At 36.6% G+C, this 21,239-nt stretch overlaps 1 protein-coding gene across 2 annotated transcripts in view; it reads left to right on the top strand.

Annotated features, from left to right (window-relative positions):
• The window catches only part of MAP3K7 (mitogen-activated protein kinase kinase kinase 7), a gene marked incomplete at both ends in the record, with an annotated part of 45,961 nt that overhangs the window by 1,618 nt on the left and 23,104 nt on the right, over nucleotides 1-21,239 (top strand). For both annotated transcript variants that reach the window (XM_081997254.1, XM_081997253.1), the window contains 7 exons: nucleotides 10,572-10,682; nucleotides 12,323-12,388; nucleotides 13,295-13,340; nucleotides 14,014-14,152; nucleotides 15,290-15,414; nucleotides 18,882-19,010; nucleotides 21,046-21,176. In XM_081997254.1, the coding sequence (XP_081853380.1) occupies nucleotides 10,572-10,682; nucleotides 12,323-12,388; nucleotides 13,295-13,340; nucleotides 14,014-14,152; nucleotides 15,290-15,414; nucleotides 18,882-19,010; nucleotides 21,046-21,176 (747 nt within the window). The remainder of the gene's footprint in view (nucleotides 1-10,571; nucleotides 10,683-12,322; nucleotides 12,389-13,294; nucleotides 13,341-14,013; nucleotides 14,153-15,289; nucleotides 15,415-18,881; nucleotides 19,011-21,045; nucleotides 21,177-21,239) is intronic.

Below are 21,239 nucleotides of genomic sequence, written 5' to 3'. Positions count from 1 at the left end.
CATTCCTCTTCCCTTTATGCATTTAACTGCTTTTGATAATATGCTGACTTTTTTGCAACAGTTACTAATGGACAGGGGTCAAATCACATCTTTTGGGAGAAATGGTTTTTCTCACCCAAAGAAGAAAATAAAGTTGATAAGAATTTATCCCTCATAAGAAGGTGCCCTGTGATGGCTCACAGGAGTGAGTAGCACATCTAATACGTTAGATATAACCCTTTGAATAACTAAAAAGCTATACGAATCTTTAATCCTCACACACCCTTGGGAAGCTGTTAGCAAGGATTATATTGCTGTTTTACAAGTAGAAAATGTGGAGCTGCATAGTGTGTAGTTGGTGTAACTAGAATTTATCATTCTAAGGTTTAATGTTTGGAGCTTATCTGTGTCCTACATACTGTCTAGTCCCTGTAGAGATGGGACTATATGAATGAAAATGTATGTAGAAACTATGTCTAAGCAGTTATTTATGCTTTAATGTGATTGTTGCATTATCCTCAAAGTAGTATCTCTGTTGGAGATGACAAAACTCATATGATATAAGCAGGGGAGCTCTCAAAGTGTTTTCTCCATGAGAAAATTTGGTGACAGGTGGTGTCGCATTTTGAGTTACGCTCAGTACCTGTCCTGTCAGAAATTCTTACAGGCAATGAGGATAGTGCTGAACACAGTCTAAACGTCATTGCACTGAGAGAGAAGTAAGATATACTTTAGAATAAAACAGGTGAACTGGAGATCATACTTAGACCTTGTTTTTTGCAGCTTGTGGGTGTTGACCTCTTACTCACGATGCAGTTTTAGAGCAAATAGTCAACTTTGCAGTTGTAACAAAACATACATCATTACTGAGGATTTTCTGTGCTCTCACTGCAGGCTCAGAAGTTTTCAGAGATTTTTTTTTTAATGGCTGTAAGGACTCAAAATGGTCAAATTTTAATATGCTTGGTAAACTTCAGATGTTTCAAAATGGAGTGTCAACAGATCTACAGTGGGAACTCAAATGAATGCTTCTATAATCATAGCTTTGCCGTTGTATTATCAAGGCTGTCTTGTCAGCAGATAGCAGTCCCACTCTGCCACTGGTTTATTAATAGATATTGAAGTTCTGGAATACTTGCAGGGCCCTGAGTCCTTGCTAATAAATGCGAGATCTATAAGTGTGCTTTCATTTAGGTTTGGCTGAACTCTACTGGATAATATCAAGAATACACCATATTTTGTTTTAGCTACCATGCATATGACTAACTGTACTATAGTGTTACTTCCCATCGGTCAAACACGTCTCCAGTTTCAAGCTGCCTTTTCATTATTTAAAGTACTTAGATTGAAGTAAATACAGAGATAATAGAATGAGTTGGAGTAAAATTAAAATTGATGTGACACAGTGAAAGCATCTTCAAAACTAGAAGGGGAAAAATAACGTAAAACTTGGGTTCAACAGAAATGTTCTCTTCTTCACCATGCACATTTTTGACTGTAAGAATGTCCTCTCAAGTTTTCAGGTATTAGACAAATCATTAGAAACTGAATAAATAAAACCACATAATTTATCTGAAAACTTAATATAACTGAAATAAAGTTAATAATAAAAACCCTAATAGCCCTATTTTAAAATCTCATCTTTAAATCTAGGCTAAATATTGCACTCTCCTCAGAAAAGCTTTCGCATCTAAGCAATGAACAGACTTTGGTTTTGAATTGTTCTGGCAACCTGCTCCCTGCCAGTCTTTCCTGAAAATCCCACAGCCCTTCCTCCATCATGTAACTCGATAACAGTCCCATACATGACCAAAAGGCAGACCTCTTCATCACATGATGTGTGTACGCCTTAGCCAAAAGATGCATGTCTGGTCATGTATGCTGTGGCCCTGCCCAGTCACTGTGTGATGTAGCCAGGTTGAAAACCATTGCCATATTTGTGTAGTTGCAAGTTTTTGACAGTCTGAAAGCCTAACTTATTTGAAAACTGTTGTTTAACGCTCTGCTGATATGCTGTAGTATACAATGAAGTTTATTTTCAACAGTCTATTTGGGCAACAGTAGTAAATTCTAAGGGGATTTAGGATAATGTTTTCTTTAAGATGAACAGGTAAGCTTTCTAGATATTTATTTTAGAAAACCTACTTAAAGTGCCAACAACTAAGGAGCTGCAATTTATGGCATGTTCACATAGCTTAGATGTTTTTGAAACAGTTGAATAATTTCATTAACTGCCCGAGAAGTGCGCTGAGACCTGCGTGTGTTCCTTGCAGTTACAGAGCAAAACAATTTGGAGACAAGAGAATGAGGAATACAACATGACAGTCGGTTTTTGCTCCCCCTTACAGTAGTGAATCGTTTACTGTATCTCACTAACTTTAAAAAAGTTATGTTCGTTATGCTACAAGGTAAAGTGGATTTGTCTAAACTACTGCTGAGCATGGAATTTTTAATACCTCCATGTATAAAACTTAATTGTTTTTAAGTCCTAGGGGATTGTGTCCAGTTGTAGAATACCCATTCTAAAAGTTTGCAAAATTGGAAGGCATTTGGATGAGAATCGCAAGTGTGACTTGAGATCTCGACAATATTCTTGGATATCTGATGTGGGTATGAAAGGCTTCATTCTCAAGAGCCGAGAGTGGTAGTTAGGAATCCGTTGGAAGTCAGTCACATCCGCAATTTCTCAGCCTTTTTCAGAAAGTAAGCCTTCAAGGTGCAAAGTTGGGCATCCAGAAGCAAAGGCAAAAAACTAGTACATGGTGAAAACATAAGCTAGATTTTCTGTGATTGTGCTCTAAATACATTTCTGATTTAATTCAAATCACTATTTTAATTTTGTTGAGTTATTTTAAGTTTTAGTTTAATTTTTAAGTTTGAGTGGAAGATTCTCTTCATTCATCTACATAAGAAAATAGCTGAAGTGTCAGCTGGAGTGTGAATTTATAGCGGAAGTTATATAACACTGATTTCATGTGGATGAAATCTAGTGTTCAGTAAGTGTTAGGAAATGGCTAATAAGCTAGTTAAACTGTTAATGTGAGACCTTACACTTAGTTCTACACATGCAGATTTATTCAATGAATCAATTTGCGTCCTGTAAAATAAACTTGCATTTTATTCTGATAAAGAATGCATGGGGAAGAAAACTCACAGGCTCTTCTATTCCAGTGATGAAAGCAAGATGCGCATTTCTGAGATAATAGAAGTTCCACGTCTAATGCAGAAGCTGAGGTCACAACCGAGCGACAGTGTAACTGCTATCAGAACTTGGGGCGGGGCAGGAGGCCTCTCCCTAGGAAAAAAACTAAAACAACAGAACTAGCTTCGCGTGTCCCTTATCTGTCCCACCCAGTGGATTCTAGCAGTACTCGACTGACTGCAGAATGATTATTTGTTTTTCAAAGACCAGTAATTATAGAGTATGCCAGCCCAGCAAGCCTGCTTCACCCCAAGTGCCTCATTACCCAGCATTTTGTATCTAAAACTAGAATCTCCTGTCTGGGCTGCTGTGACAGAACAAATCGATTCATCAGGCAAGTGTTTTGTTAACGTTTTAAAATTACTGGTAATTAAAATGAGTTCAGTTCTTGAGACAGATGTGTAAAAGGCCATCAATATGTAAAAAAGCTGGAATGAAAGTGTAACCTGATAAACTGTTACATTTGCTTGAGATGGATGCATTTCTTAGAATGACCTAGCTATCGAAATGCAAAGAGGGTTGGTTGTATGTTCAGAGCAAAGGAAGAATTTTTGGAAACACACATAATTTTGGGAACATATGTGATGGTACTTTGATTCTCCATAAACATGTTCTAAAGAAGTTGAAAAGAGAATGATTTCTTAAAACAGAACTAAATGCAGATAGCCAAATCACTAAATAATAGCTGTACAGTGTTGAGCAGCTCTGACAGATGATGCACTAAATATTCACCAACTGTATTAGTTTCTGACAAGCCAAGGTTATGTATATTTATGAAGAATATAAGTTGATTTTTAATAAACTTTTTCCTTCATTAAGAAATCTTTTTCTTACGATGCTTTGCATAACTTTAAAGGTGAAACTTGGAAACTAAGTCTAAATTACTTAGTCTACTTAAAATTAGTGGGATTGCTTACGGCGGGCTGGGGGAGGGGGAGATTGACGTTTGGGGTTTTTTCATTGCTGTACGAATCCCAGAAAGGGAAAGCAACATTTAGAATTGGGTTGAGCACTAATAGAAATAAACTTAACCAGTCAAAGAACGTAGCTGTAAGAATTGGCAGATGTGAACTCCTTCCTAAAAGTGCTGCCAGGGTATTGGCCACAGTCATTTGTGCCATGGGGCCGATTTGCTTCAACCCGCTTAATAAAGCGTAGCACACGCAGAGGAAGCAAAGCTGGAATTTGAGACTGGTTGAATGAATGACACAAAATTTGGCATATATTTTTAGGGGCTGTAAATTGTTGTTCATGGCTTCTTTTGGCACTTCATTATTTTATCTATGTGATTTCCATGTGTCGTATGGGCAGATGTATGAAAAACTGAAAATATTAGTATGTTTTATTGGAACTCTGGTAGGTAGAATAGAAGCAACTAAATTTAAAATTGCATTTCTGTTTTTACAAAGCGCTGTAGAACATCTTTTTTTTTTTTTTCTTTTTTCCTCGTCCATCTTGCATTGTGTCTGAAGCTTGAGGGATCCAAAAGTTCAGCTTACCTAAACCTTTCATTTGCAAATATACCAGTAACCAAATGGACATAGATATTAAAGATAATACAGAGAATGCTGTCTGTTCGGAAGCATGAGCTTTGTTGGTTTTGTGTTGTGTGGTTTTTTTAACTGCTTTTCTTGCTTCCCAAAATCGTAAACACACATGTCATGTAGATACTGCAAATTATGAAGACAATCCTCCCAAAGAATACTACATCTGCTAACCAGAGCTTTTATATTTTATTGCTATCTTATATATCCAGCAAGGTTGTTTTAGAAAGAAAAGCACTAGGTATCCAGCGTGCAGAGCTAACTAGCATGAAAACTTCATGGACAGAGAAGACAACTTTGTATCTTTAGTCTTTTGAGTGAATAGAAAACTTCTGTAGTTAATGCAAAGTTGAAACTAATGCTTCCAATTTTGACATTTGATGGGGGAATAGGGTGCATCTGAATATTGAGTTGTATTTTTCTTGTTTTACTGTGGGAGGGGGGAAAATTATTGGTCACATCCCTTAGGACAAAATACATCCTTAAGGGCTTAACATATCTCCAGTCTCTATTTCCTGCACGATTTCTAGTCTACATACTTACCAGTCAGTAATAGTCTATATACTTACAAGTCAGTATCATGTATCTTTGTTTATGTACAGCATTTGATGCTATTTGTACACAGAGGCAGAGGTAATGTTTGTTCCAAGGCTCTTGTATGGTTCAGATTCTTTAAATAAGACCCTAACTACATTATCTGGAAAACATGCAAATGGCACTGTCTTCTGCCATGTCACTTTGTCACACAGTAAAACATAACTTTTTACTGGTTTGAATTTTATAGGGAGAGGAATAAATTTTTATATACTTTTCAATCTTTAGAGCTCTTTAAGCATTTCTGCCAGTTTAAAATGAGTCTGTGTCATGCACTAGCCAAGTGATACTTGACAAACTTAATTCTATTCTGTGGGAAAGTAGAAGCCCTGGAGTTCTATTTCTAAATGTGTCACCTGCCCTATATTTCCTTTTTTCTCCTAGAAGATATTTAGACAGACAAACTCTTTTACCAAAAGAATGTTTATTTTTAGATCATTTTCCAAACATACACAGTGCTACAGATCAACTGCTGTTTACTGATTTGTTGTGTCAATAATTCCATTAACTGTGCTTCATATAATTCAGAATATGCACTACTGACCAAACATATGGTGTGGCACCAACAGCAGGGGACAAGAAGGAATGAGCGTGAAGAAACTAAAGTTCAGGCAGCACCTCCCTCCTGTGCTATTAGGTTACTTAGTTCCAGCACACGGTGTTGAAGGAAACTACGTAGTATTTGAACTGTTCTGACAAATTCTAAGACTTACTCCTTTCAGGAATAAATTCAGTGACAACTTAAAGGAAGAAAATTAAATGTAAGTGGAATCCACCACAAGCTCCGTTCTGTTGATTATAAAGGATGTTTTTACGATGAGTAAGATACTTTTTCCAGATCAAGTAAGAATGACATACTGGGCTTTCACATATGGTAAACTTCAAGCTTGTGTCGGATCCGTCATTGCTTCTGACGGTTGCTCCTTTCATATGCTGTCCAAGTGGCTGAGCTGCTTTAACAGAGGATCGGCTCTTCTCTGTTTTCCCTGTATCCTAGGTAAATATTCAGTGCATTCATGTCCTCTTCTCAAGTTCAACCCTCTGCCTAAGCAGGCACCAAGTCACTGATAAATTGTTATGAAACCTTGACTGCACAGTCATTTATCAAACTCCTTTCACCAACCATAAAATTTATATATCTGGTGGTCTCTCTCAGTTTTCTATTATGTAATTAAGATTTAGATTGCCTGGTAAACTCTTTCTGTTGGTGCCTGACACTGATTTTTTTCTTTTTTGTGTGTGTGATTTGTTGGGTTTTTTTTCAGTCATCAGCAGGACTTCATAAAGTGCATCTGATTCCTGGAATTTACTCCAGTTTTCAACTAGAGACCAAGTACTGTGGCATTCATGGCACAATGTAAAACATCATATTGGGTGGTACACTTGTTTATCTTAGTTTCTTCCTTGAATAGAAATGTTATTTAAAAATACGGCAAAATTGAAAAATAACGTTTTCTCTACTATGTGAACTGGAAGTTCATGTACCGATTCTTGGTGTTAAACTTAGAAATAGTCATGGATTTATCTTAAGGGGAACGGTATGCAATTGTATTGGCTTATGGCCTGAATTTGACCATGTGGAATCAAATGCAAGATATACTTGTGTTTTCTTTTTTTTTCTTAAATGTGTTATTTTATTCTTATACACATGTGAAAAATAAATATATTTAATAATACAATATATCTAGTATATATTACTTAGTCATAATACTAAAATTATATCTAGATTACATATAATATATTTGTACATATGCACATAAACAAGTCTTTTTAGCAAGACAAGTCAAAAGAAGTAACCCTGATTCATCACAAACTGTTGTAAACTGTTCAGGCCAAGTTTAAAAAAAAAAAAGTCAAATTGCTTCATTAAATTTTATCAGATGCATCTGAGACCAATCTTTTAACTACTTTCAATTTTTTAACTGTTTTTTAACTGTGTCACTGGATTAAATGTAACAGAGCTGTAGCCAAAAACCGTGAAAGAGCGTGAGAAAAGGAGCCTTCTCAAAGGAGTCTCGCTTAGCCTTGTGTGTCAGCTGTATCCAGCTAGGAGAAATCATTATATGCACACCTCATTTTCCCTAAGTGGAGGGAAGAGTTCTTCCCAGTTCCTTGACCAGTTTGGGTTCCTCTAGATTGTAGGGGAGCAGCAGACCTTGAATTGCTGCTGCCAATGCAGTTCATTCTGCCCAGGTTCTTCTGGGGCATCCTTCTCTTGTTGACTGTCTGTCCTTAGTACTTCTCAGGTGTGAGCAGGCTGCTGAGTTACATGTGCTTGCACAGTGGATGATTTCCATGTGCTCAGTAAATCAGCTCTTCTGTGAAATGCAGTCTTAGGGCACACAGAGTGATGAGGTTTTTTTTGTTGTTTTTTTTTTTTAAACTGTAGCTCAGGTCATGCACTGTGCAAGGTGGGTAGGGAGATTGTAATGGACAACTCTTTCATGCCAGTAGAAGGCGGCCTGCCAGCTCAAGAAATTGGGCGATTCTATTTAAAAAGTGGTCTGAGAGAGAAGAGGAAATACCAAGGGAGACTATTTGGGACTTTTAGGCCTTCTGATGACTCACTGTTTCCAATTTGTTTATATGTACTATTTTTGTAGGCTGCTTGACTATCATTCATATGGCTTGGTGCTCCCAATCTCATTTGTGGACTGCAAGAAAACAGTTGGTGTGTGTTATGTGAAGAGCCAAGGCCCTATACTGTAGCTGGGGGAGGAGGTTACAATCAACAGGTCCCTTTATACATGGTGCAGAATGGGGCATGTTCTGTGGATCTGCTGTGGATTCTTATGGTAGACTCAGGCTGTGAACCACTGTTGTGGAGGGTGAGAAGCCAGGAGATCCTGGAAGGTTAAGTGTGTGCTGTAATATAAAAGAGAAAAGTACTTCTCTGTGTGTATTAAGGAAACCAGAAGAGGAAGATGCCATTGATCATTATTCCTAGGCAGCCATCTCTCATATCCTTATATAACCTCACAAAAATACTGAGCATACATCCCCTTTTCTCATCTTTCTTAATGTGAAATCTTGATTATTTTTTTAATTTATGTTTTTCCCCCTCTTCAAATTGGGCCCTTGATTGCAGACATGAAAGTTTAGCAGGTCTTGAGCTATGCACCTGCAACCTTATCTACCTCATTCACAGGGGAAATCAGCTTCACTAGCGAGAACCCAACCCAAGCATCGTTTACATACATGATAGTCAGTTGCTTTGACAGGGAGCCTTGACAAGCACAGTGTGGTGCTTGTACATTCCTGGCTACCGAATTGCCTTCTCTGGATCAACACTCTTAATTTATGTTCTGGATAATTACTAAATTAGGGGGCATCTCAAAAAAAAAAAAAAAAAAAAGAGGTAAAATTATTAAATGTTGTTTCCTCAAAGGATAAGCATTCAGGGAGCAGGCAGTTTGCATTGCTTCAGCATTGAGAATGTGTGGATATTCACTGATCTCCTACAAATCACCCTTTTCTTTTAAGAAACTGTCCTGTTAAGAAGTGAATTCATTAGCAAACCTGTAAGAATCAGTTGCTGTTTTTTACGACGTGGATGCAATGTTATGTTTGAACATTTTGTGAGTCCTTTAATTATGTTGCATCTCTATATTTTAATTTTGAATATTCCTTTCCACCCCCTGCCCCCAAGAATCTTTTCCATTTTTTATTGGATAAAGTCATAAATAACTATGACTTTCTAGTGAAGAGCTTTGTAATTTTGGGAATTGAGGTTTTCCATCCAAAATAAAATTCATGTTGTGTGCATTTACCCATTTAAGGAATATAATAAAATTAAATTCTGCCGTAATAAACTGCTATGATACTTACGTTTGTAAATGCTTCCTCTCCACTCTCTCCCTACTCCCCTTCCTTTCCCTCCTCATTCACCTCCCAGAAAAGTATTTATTTCATTGGAAGTGTCTGCTTTGTTCCTCAGGATACATGTGATATTACTTGAAATCAAGGACTAAGAACATGAGCACAGTCTGCTGTTAAAACCAACGGTGAAGAAAAGCTGTTAGGGACGAACAGAGAGTCTGAGACCAGCGCACCGAGCCCCTCGGGCACTTCTTCCCCCGCCCCTCCTTCTTATCTGCCCTGCCTTGCATTTTTTGGAGTTGGAGGAGCTCTTATCCCTTGGCTTCTTCTGTACCTTTGTGTGCCTTCCTTTTCCGCCTCTTCTCCACTTTTGTTTTAGGCACATGCATCACAACTTGCTTGTCTGTGCTTTCCTGTAGCAGCTAGGGTTTTGATGACCCTCTAGTTTCAACTTTACATTGCATATACATGTTTTGTTGTTACTTTTGTATGTTGCCTTTTTTCCTCTGAAGAAGGCAATTAAAAGTAGTGATATTTCCATTTACTGTAGTTTATAACTCATCAGAAACTGAAAGTGACCTCACAGAAAAAGGACACCTCTCTATCTTGCTTTAGTTTTCATGCTTGGTCTCAAAGAACTACTCCAAATAATGGTGGTGGTAGAGCTTCTTCACAGCAAACGTTAAAGGATTCTTGAATAATATAGTATGCAGAAGCTGCTACTACTGCTTCTGTGAAGTTACAGTGAAGAGTTATGACTCTTGTCTTGTTTTGTATATTTTTAGGCAGTGTTAATTCCAAATAAACTAGAAAGCAGACTTCAACAAAAATAGAGAAGGCATAGTTTATACAGACACTGTGCTTTATTTGGAGGACTCTCAGGAGAATTTACTGTTCTTGTACGATTGAGGCATCTGTGAGAAAAATGACAGGATAACTTTGAGCACACTGAACACCTCATCCAGACTTCAGCACAGTCCTGTGCAGTTGTTTGCATTTTAGATTTCAATTGTTTGCATTTAGATTTCAGAAGTTTCAATTCCTGTTACTAGCAAACATAAATGAATATGGCAAATAGATACTGTTTCAGTGGTCAAAACTATAAAAATAAATTTGCCAGCACTCCCCTAACTTGCTTCTGAGCAAATCTTGTTTGAAATAATTAAGGTAACATTGTTATGAAATACTCTTGCTGCAGATTAATAATAATGTTTTATATGTGTGTTTTCCAATTCTTCTGTAAATAATCTCTGGAGGAAGCTTAGCTAAGCACCAGTTATGCTTTAACAGCATAATTTTAAATTGCTGCTGCAGAACTCAATTCTATGTCTTAATTTTTCCAAGTTAAATTTCTTTTCTGTTTATGAAGTCCTGCACAGCAAATGAAACCATTTCAAGTTTTAACTCAAGTGTTTCGTGTTACCTTGTTTTAGGTTGTTGGAAGAGGAGCCTTTGGTGTGGTCTGCAAGGCAAAATGGAGAGCTAAAGATGTGGCCATTAAACAAATAGAAAGTGAATCTGAAAGGAAAGCCTTCATTGTAGAGGTACAGTAAGTTTGCTGGAAAACGTGGGGATTGGTAGAGCTTGTTGTCTTAAATTCATGGGTGCCTGTGGTGTACTAAAACCTATGTCTGGATTACCAAGGTAGATGTAGCCTGTGGTACCCAGCACAGGCCTGGACCCCCTATCATGCAGATCAGGACACCTGTCAGAGCACATTGCAGCTCCTTTAGTTTGCTTCCCATAAAAACTGGAGGGCAGGGAGGGAGGGAGGAGGGCACACAGGTCAGGGAAACACCAGCTCCTGGATTCTGTCCCAGCATGGAGTCAGGGTGCAGCTGAGATACCCACCAAAATCCCAGAGCACATTAACACTTCCAGGGGCTACAGCGTAGGTTCTTCAAACGGTTGGGTCCATACTTGAAACTGTTTCTTAGGTTTTTTTCAGCAGTTCTAATAATTTCATTATTTCTTTTCATACATATAAGTTTATTAATACCTGTAACTCATTTAAGGGCAATCACTCTTTCCATTCAATGTCTATTTCTTCAGAAAGATCTTGAGTACTTCAGATATACTGATAAACTTCCCAAGATACAACTTCTTCTAGAATCAAAAGTTAGCCATGTAATTTAAATGAGATCTATTGTGACATGCTGCTTAGTATTCAGTCAGTAAGAATCTAGGAAGTTCAAGGTATACAAAATGTGTTGAAAATCTCTTAATTTTGGAAGTAAAAATGTAACACTGAAGGGTTAAAAGAAGCCTATTTGTAATAGGCCTCTCTGTGTAAATATTTATGTGTCATTTGTTACTGTGGAAAGTTTTCAATGTTATTAACCTGAGTCTAATTTAATACTGAGTAGATCTGATCAGTCTCTTAGCATTTTTGTGTTCAAAAGAGACCTGAGAAGATAATCACAGAAATATTTCAGTAATTACTAGGATTTGGGAAACCCTATATAGAGCAAGCATCAGTTATAATACTCCATTCTGGATTTTTAGAACTTCTGAATTGGACAGAAAAAATAACATTAGCTCCCTAGACAATGAACAGCATAAGCTGCCCCAGAAATCTGTGTCAAGGGGGGGAAAAAAAAAAATCCTTTTCCCTTCTCTTCTACCTACTGTTAAAGGAAAATTCAGTGCAAAGTAGTCTGATCGTCAATTAGCACAAGCAGACGTAGGTTCTTGGAACTATGTCACATTAATATTAAACTGGCTGGCTTATTTTGTAGGCTTGTGGGTTGGTTTGTGTTTTTTTGTTCTGGTTTGTTTTTTTTCAGAACAGTAATTTTGTATATTGTGAATAAAGCCAAGTTTATGTGGTCAGACAATGGGGATTCCAAAATTGGAGGCTCCAGGAAGAGCACTGAACCTATAGAGGTCATAGTTGCACACTGCTTGTGACTTGAGTGATTTTACTTCCCCACGAAAAAAATACTTTCTTAAAAGAAATTTTAAAGAAATTAAATTTAAAATACAGTTCCAGTTAAATGAAACCTAATTACATAAATTAAAATGCAAACAGGAACATCAGTCTTGTAATTCCTAAAATTACCATCTAAGGTTATGCAGACATATAAAACTGTAATTGCTGTTGTGGTGTATAAATGATATATGTGAACATAAAGCATTAGCCTTTTTTTCCTTATGGTTTGAAATAGTGTCATTTGTTTTGCAGCTTCGACAGCTGTCACGAGTAAACCATCCCAATATTGTCAAGTTATATGGAGCCTGTCTAAACCCAGTAAGTTATAGCTTTGTCAGTATGACAAAAGGTGACTAACTAAACATATTGCAAGCATCAATGTACAAAATATCTATTTTATATAGAAAAATGTATATTTTTATATATACTTTTTTTTATACATGTAGTTAGCCATAATAAGGAAATATAAACATATGTAGGCTGGTTGATATTTTCAAGTTTTTGTTTCTTCTTTCCCTGGCTATGAGAAAGAAATTATTTCAAGAAAACCCCAAAGCTATTTCTAAACACCGATTATACGTCAGTTTGTCAGAATGGCATCTGGTGTATTGCATATGTAGTGCCATTCATATCTGCAGTCCTATTAATTGTAGATCAGCAATATGAAAAGAAAATATGTTAGCAACACGTGATTCATAGCTTGTAAATCAGTTCCTATTCTCATATATGCAGTTTTCAGGATTTGCTTGCTTTCTGCCACAGCTGCAAACAGTCCCACAAATTCTCAAAGCCGAAAAGCAAGTACTGTGACAGGACAGATGTATCCTTAGCTAAATTCTAGTATGGGCTATTTAATTGGTTAAAATAACACTTCATCCCTTTTTCCTTAGTACTAGTGAAATTCTTTTGTAAGTCACTAGAAAAAAAAAAGTAAAGGCAAATGAATTGCTGTTTGAAGACAGCATTTGCTTTTCAAGACTGGGGGGGAGGTCATTCTTTTCTTTCGTAACTTAGAGTGGGAACTAAGCATAAAACTAATTTCTGTTTCTTATATGTAAATATGTACTATTGAAACTGACTATTTACCTCATAAATAAATTTTCCGTTAGCTTAGGTATGGAAGACTTTGCAGTTCCTCTCAAAAGAACTTTTAGTTTACAAAGGCTGTTTTCCACCCCTACATTTAAAACATCCTTTTTTTCTTTGTCCCCTCTGCCCCCAAAGGTGTGTCTTGTTATGGAGTATGCTGAAGGAGGTTCCCTGTACAATGGTGAGTATCATTTCAACATAGTGTCTTCCTGGAGCTCAAGTGCTAGTGTTAGGGAAAACATGATCTAAACTGCAAAGCTGTTTCATACATACGTTTCCATTCTTGGAGATACTCAGAAGCCACCTGGACGCAGTTCTGGGCAACCCGCTGTAGGTGGCCTGCTTGACCTTGCTTGCTGGACCTCCAGAGGTCCCTTCTAACCCCAGCCATTCTGTGGTTATTTGAAATTCTTAAAAATAATTTTAAGGAGAAAGGAGTGTGCCTTTAAGAAACACTTTTCAGTCCATTGGTTTGTTTCTTGATATCAGTTTGTTATATTTTATACAAGGCATTTAAGGTTTTCCAGTGGAACATCTGAAAAGATTCTTCCTTAACTTGTAAATGCCCTGAGCATTTGTTTAACATAGACTTTACCAGGGATAGCTGAGAACAAGCAACACCTTTCATATTGAATTTTAACATCAACAATTATGAAAAACATACTAAAGAATGGAAAATATTTTGACATTTCCATTAGTTTAACCATCTGCAGAAGGATGTTTTCAGTTGCAGTGATGAGGCATTGACAATTACTTAGATTCCATTGAGCTTTCTGACTGGTAGGTTGTTAACTCCATTGTATCTGTTGTAATATGCAATAAAGTTCTTTTTAGTTTGTGCCTTTGTTTTGCAGTGCTGCATGGTGCTGAACCTCTGCCTCATTATACTGCTGCACATGCCATGAGTTGGTGTTTACAGTGTTCCCAAGGAGTGGCATATCTCCACAGCATGAAACCAAAGGCTCTGATTCACAGAGACCTGAAACCACCAAAGTAGGTTTATGGCTCATATTTCATATTATTTTTGCAATTGGAATTTAAGATAATTTCTAGTAATCTCATTGCATTTGAAAGAAATACCTGTAATTGATACTAACTTTATGGGATGTACCATATTCTAAATGAAAGCTGTGCATTTGAAACTTAGAGAAGGATGGTGCATGGTACAGGAAAATAAGTGTACTTAGTTACTTTCTGTTAAACTGGAAAAACATCCTGCCTTTGCCCTGCATCATGGAAGAGGATTTTGATAGGGATTGGGCTTCTTGTCAGAGGCATTTAAAATGCCCCAATTTTACAGTGGGTTGTGGTGTTCAGTAAGAGGACGTTAGGCTGGGGGGGTTGTTTGGTTGCTTGGTTTTAACATCATATTTAATCTGATATGTTAGAGCTCTTTCCTGACATGGCCATCCTCCTCTGCCCTCATCTTCTGCCTGTTCCACTACCCCTGCCAGAATGACCCATCACTTTCCACTGAAACAAAAATGAATAGTTTTCTGCCCAGTCAGTTTGTTGATCTGACTCATTTTACAGCTTCAGATATGACTCCACAGATTAGGTGGAAACACAGATTTGGGGATCAGCAGGATCATCCCCCTTTTGGTGGTAGCCTGCAGTTACTACCAGATAAAATTATAATGTGAAGCCACACTTTAAATCTTGAATTCTTTCTTGTATCCTCAGTTTTGACTTAGAGAGCTGTTAACATGTAACTTCGAGTGCTTTCGTTTAAATAAATAGCTAAGTTGACTGACATTAATGGGAGTCTTGATCGTTCTTCTTTTGGTAAAATTATTACAGCACTTCTTGTTTTTCAGCCTCTGGCATCTGAAAGACTGATTTTGCCTATATATGCTTAGTGATTTACTATGGCTAAAGTTATTTATTTAAAACCTAGCATGTAGAAATATTAATAAATCACAATATATATTTGATTATTTAAAATATTTCATATGTTTATTAGGCATAAGTGATTTTGCTTTTTTCTCAAATTATAAAACCTAAGGCACTGAGAAGCGAAGCCTTAGATACTCAACTATATTAGAATGATAGTTGTTGGGGTAAAAAAATCAGTGATTTATTAACAGACTATTTCATCCTACAATTTCAATTATTTTTTTTCTTTGACAGTTTGCTCTTGGTAGCTGGGGGGACAGTTCTAAAAATCTGCGATTTTGGTACAGCCTGTGATATTCAAACACACATGACCAACAATAAGGGAAGTGCTGCTTGGATGGCCCCTGAAGTTTTTGAAGGTAACAATAATCTACGGTGTCAATATTATGTGTTCTTTCTAGGGACGCAAGAGTGAATGGAGTTGATGTAGAAAATAAGAGCATCATGTAGCCTTACTTTATTTCAATCAGTATATTCAAGTTTGACGTAACAACTGAAAGAGTCTTGGCAGAATTCTAACATTTGTTTAAAAATCTGTATGATTGCATATTGCCAAATAATTATGCAGCGTTTCAAAGAGCAGCACTGAACTGACTCTATCATGTTAGTATTAGACAGCTAATTACTTGAAGATGTGGAACCTTTATTTGTGTCATTGCAGAGATTTACATAAGGAGTACCTTTAGACGCTGTTTCTTCTTTTATAAGCAAAACACAGCCAGAGGACTGTTTCCCCAGGATTGTGCTGTTTCCAAGATTCTTAAGTACTTTCAAACTCTTCTGACATTTAAATACACTGTCATTACTTTCACTCTCTATTCTGATCAGCTTTTATCTTTAGAATTTCCCTGTTAGTGTCTCTGAATTGAACATAATTGCCTTCATTTTCAGTCCCCCACTTTCGTGTAACTCCATCTTCATCTGCTTTTTGTGTAATCTGGAGATTTTATGTACTTCCTCTTTCCTAAATACTGAAGAACTTGTTATTAACAGTTAACTCAGTTAAGTAGGAAAACAGGCTATTTCTTGGAGTGTAGCTGGGGAAGACTGATGACACTTGATAATTAGATAGGTATAATTGCTGCATGATAATCAGAGAATTAATCCCATCAATATTAGATTGTAGATTAAACACCTTTTAAGCCAGTCAGTACCTTAAATTATCATTGCGATGAGCAGAGTGGTCTGGAGAAGACATATTCCTGCTTTAGGAAGCAGGTGTCCTGGTTTTGATATATTGGCAAGTGCCTAGCTGCTGCAGTGGTTTCACAGATTCTGGGTCCAAGTGGCCTCTTTTCTTTTACTGTCCTTATTCCAGAGAGGAGCAGGAAAGTATTACATATATGTCCATATACATTTTTAGGAGGTGTTTCCTCCCAAACACTACGTTTGGAGCTTTTGTTCTGAAGGTGCCTTTTTCTCCCACATACTGCATAGAGAACCCACCCAAGGGTGATGTGTTTCATTCTGGTGCCTAAAAATTTTCCATTATATCACTTTATATTGAGGTACCTACTGTATTTCTTTAAGTCTACCTAGGAATGCTTCTTTTCTGTTTGCTATTAAATGAAATTTTATAAACTTGTTTTAGAAATAATCAGCTGGACAAGCCATGTTAAAGCTAGATTTTTTTGGAGTGAAAAATCTTAATTGAAACCAGATTTTTGAAATAAGCATACTGTAGTAGGAATTTACAGTGCATATCCTAATTCCTCTGGTGTATGAATTCAGCAAGGCAGAACAAAGAAATCCTGTACTGCAGATTTATTGTTGGACAGCAGCAAAAGCCTTCAGTTTACAGTTGGTTTTATGTACTTTTATCTGAAAGCATTTACACAAGTACCCAGGAAAGAAAGGAATCTAGTAGCTTCTATGATGCAGCATGTCAAACTACTCTTGAAACAGTCATTAAACTACTAAAATTATCATGTCAAATGTCAAAATTGTTAAAAATTTGTTTGCTTATGTTACTGCATCAGAATTCAACAGTGGAATAAACGCTAATGTTATTTTAGTACTGTTCTAGTACTAATTTTTTTAGATTACAACAATAAAGGCACAAGAAGTATCTGTTGTACATGGCAGAGTGCTCATTTTAAGTACTTGCCCTAATGTTAAGATTTCACTCCCTCATTAACCATTAGGGCACCTAAAGCCTTGTATAGATCAATCAATCTAAATGAAAATAGTATCATTTAGGTCAGGATAAAGTGAAAGAGAGCAAATGCTCTAATCTCAGAACTCCTCTTTAGAAGAAACTATTTTAAAATAATTGCTTTGGGAGAATTGGATAAATGGAGGAACGATTGTGTCTGTTATCCTACCTTCCTCTGTTACATAATGAAACAACACAGGATACTCACTTCTTTTGGACTATCAGTATCGGAATTAGTCCAAGGCTTCTCAGTCACAAAATAGAATTTCCTTGCTCAAACAGGAGAATAACACTGCTTCCATGTCATAGGCTGTGTTTTCACAGAAGTGCTGTGGCTGCATAGGATGAGAAAGACTCCTTTGCTTCCCTTACCAATCTGCCATTGTTAACGGATACCTTTTTTCCCAGCACCTTTGAAAATAAGCTGACTGATAAAGCCGCCTTCTTTTATTCTCCTTCAGTAACTTTTGAACTCATTAGCCACCATCAGCTACTCTGATACAGGTGTATAAAGCTTTGAAGATGCCAAGTTCTTGAAGAGTTTTGTAAAATCAGTAGCGGGGAGCAGTCCAAATTAGTGCCTTCGCTTAGAGAGGACTTGTGATTCTTGCTGCAGCCTGTCTGTCCTGTTCGGCTTGCAAACTGGCTGGTCTGCAAGAACTATTCTATGATTCTAACTGGCCTGAGAACCTGCTGCTTTCCTTGCACCGTTTGTCAGAGGTATAGGCGCTGAGGAAGATGGCTCATAGGCAGTGGAGCCTGTTGCAACTGGATGTTATACAGTGGGTATCCACATGAAACTAGGCTTCTTGATTTCTACTGCTTATGATATGATTTGTTTCAATGCTGCTTTCTGATTATGTATTAGCAAAAACATGTCTTGGCCACTCGATGCCAATTTTGATCCTTGTTTGAAGACAGACGAGTCTATTATTTATGTTGACACATTTATTATGTCATTAGCCATTCACATTTCTTTTTAGTATGTGCATGAGTTATGGTTACAGAGCATACATTCTTTCTTTGCAGTCTCTGAACATTTTTATTCATTATTCTGTATCACCTATGTGTCTTCTACACCTTTAACAGGAGTTTCAGAAATATTGAACTTATGGTCAAAGAACTTTAATTAATGACATGTCAAAAAGAGTAAGAATAATAAACAGGGAGGAAATATGAGGAATTGATGAATCTGCCTATTTGTTCATATGGTAACTTACTAGTTCTGCTGAAGACCTGTAATTAATAAAGAGCAATGGGTATGACAGAGATGTAACTGGCTGGCATATTATGACTAACATGGAAGAAGTGAGTTGAAAAAGAAGATTTAAAGGAAACAAGCATAGTCAGTTAAATCCTGGATGCAAGAGATCTTTGAAAGTTAATAAATTGCACTTTATATAATATGAGAAAACTGACACATTTTATCATTTCAGGATGACTCCAAGTGAAAAGGATTGACTTCCAGAAGGAAATCTTAGTATGTCATACTGTCAAATGATTTCAGACTTAAGTTAGCGTGAATCAGCCAGCTTTAGAAAACTGTTTTTTCTCAATAAAACAAATGTGAAGAGAAAGGAAGCATATAGAGCTATTTATCAGCTCAAACTGTACTTATTTTTAACGTGTTATATAGAAAAGAGACAAATTATATTGGTGGCTTTCTTCCAGGTAGCAATTACAGCGAAAAATGTGACGTTTTCAGTTGGGGTATTATTCTCTGGGAGGTAATCACCCGTAGGAAACCTTTTGATGAGATTGGTGGTCCAGCTTTCCGCATAATGTGGGCAGTTCACAATGGTGAGTTGAAAATACTTTATTGCATTTGAAGTTGTGTATCTGACCTATAAATTTTCTAAACACTCTGAACTGTGTAGTTTTAAATTACTGGGTTTTTTTCATTTTATACTCCATTAAATATGCTTTTTTGGCATAAAGACTTAATACCACTTTTGTGTCAGTGTGTGTTTTGTGTTACTCGGGTGCTACAGTCCTTGCATTTCCCACTACATGTAACTAGCATATGAACAAACTAGGGAAAAGAACTGTGTTCTTCTCGTTATGACACCCCATTTTAAAAGTTACCTGAATTGTATGGTAAAAAAAAACAACCCTGTCTGGATGAATGACAACTTGATATTGTTGTTGTTGTTATTATTAAGTGTATACAGTAAACGTGTGATTTTAAGTGACTTGACCTGTCTTTAGAAATGCTAGAAACTGTCAAACTCCTGCAGGACCATTAGACATTAAAAGTGTTACTTTGTTTTTCATCTGGGGTTTTTTTGTTCTGCTGTTTGAATTGTGTTATCTTTATATCTAGGTACTTGCAATCATGCAGCAGGACTCTACTGTGCTAGGTAATATACAGAACAGCTTCTCAGGAGCTTAGAATATAAACAGGAGACAATGGTTGGATTCAAATGGACAAAAGAAAGTAGTGGTATAATGTTGGTCAGAATAACAGACTGTAGTATCTTCATGCTAGTGGTATAACTTTTTTAACAGTGTGTTTTTAGGTACCACGGCAAAGCAGAGTTTTAAGAAGAATAAAGTAATGATAGTGAAGTAGTTCAGTGAATGTCTGCAAAGAGTTTCTGCTATTTGTGAAAGACAACATCAAAGAAAGCATGAACTTGTTTGGAAGATGTAATTAACAAACAAGCAATGAAGGCCGGTACTCTGCCTGAGTGTCATTGCTTCAGTACTAAAAGATAGAAGCTTAAGGTGAGCACAGGCATCCTGATCGATGAAGAAGAGAAAGGGGCAGACAGTGATAGGATGGATGAGCATTATAGTCATAATAATGCACAAAGAAGAATGTTTGCAGATAGCATTTTTTAATGAAGAAATTGATTCTCCATTTCAGTTTTTCAAGGACACAAGTCATTGAGATTGCGAGTGATGAGTGCCTTGCATAAAAGCATTAACTGTAAAAGTAAGCATAAATGTAATAGTCATAAACCACAACGCTTCAGTAAGGTGCAGAAGTATCCTTTAGGGGAAGACAAATTCTCTATCTGTCACTACTTTTGCTTTAAAAACTTCTCTTTTTTTTCTTTTTCTTTCCCCTCCACCCCCCTTCCTTTTTAGGAAGGAAATGTTAGTGCGCTTCATCTCACTTGAAACCACTGTGGCACTCTTACTTCATGTATTACTTGTTATGGTTAATACATTTTTAAATACTTGCTGTTTTCTATGCAAAATGTCACTACATCTCCTGTATTAAACACAACTGAATGTTCATTAATTGTAATCATTGTTGAAATAGTAAATAGAGTAGAAACTTGAACTAGAAAGAGCTGAGTAGTCATACAACAGTTGAAGTAAAATACATAAATAAAAATGTTTATAAACCATGAAAAAGTCACTTGAAATTGATACTCCCAGTGCTTAATAATTTTTCAGGAAATCCTTAAGAGCAAAATGACTTTTTTTTTTTTTTCTTTTTTTTTTCTTTCAAGTCCAAGATTAGGAATCAAAGACTCTTACTACTTGCTTCCTAGTTTGGACTAGAGTTTTATTCTTCAGAAAGTGGTAACATATTCATTAGCCATTGCAGTATGTTGTGAATTTATTCAAACCACTACTGAAGAGTTTCATTTTTCTTTCTACTTGTTTGTATATACTTGTAACGTGTATGTAGTGCAAAGGAACTTTTCTGTCAGTTTTTTGTTTGTAAGAGAAAAAATGAAGTACAGGCCAGTTCTTTCAGACTAGAATTAACTATACGTTTTCCTGTATTTATTTAGCAAAATACTGGAGAGAGATCAGTCGCTGTCAGTTGACTTAGTCTGCTTAACAAATTAAGAGTTTTTTCTAATTTCAATTACAGGTACTCGGCCACCACTGATCAAAAACTTACCTAAACCAATCGAGAGTTTAATGACCCGTTGTTGGTCCAAGGATCCCTCGCAACGACCCTCCATGGAGGAAATTGTTAAAATAATGACACACTTGATGCGGGTATAAAAATCTATTTTAGTATCATAATCATTTCTTAACCTATTACGTTGGGAAATTACATTA

Source organism: Phaethon aethereus (assembly GCF_964289735.1).
Source record: "Phaethon aethereus genome assembly, chromosome: 3".
NCBI classification, from domain to species: domain Eukaryota; kingdom Metazoa; phylum Chordata; class Aves; order Phaethontiformes; family Phaethontidae; genus Phaethon; species Phaethon aethereus.
The sequence above is the reverse complement of the archived record's forward strand: the minus strand, read 5'-3'. Positions and strand labels throughout refer to the sequence as shown.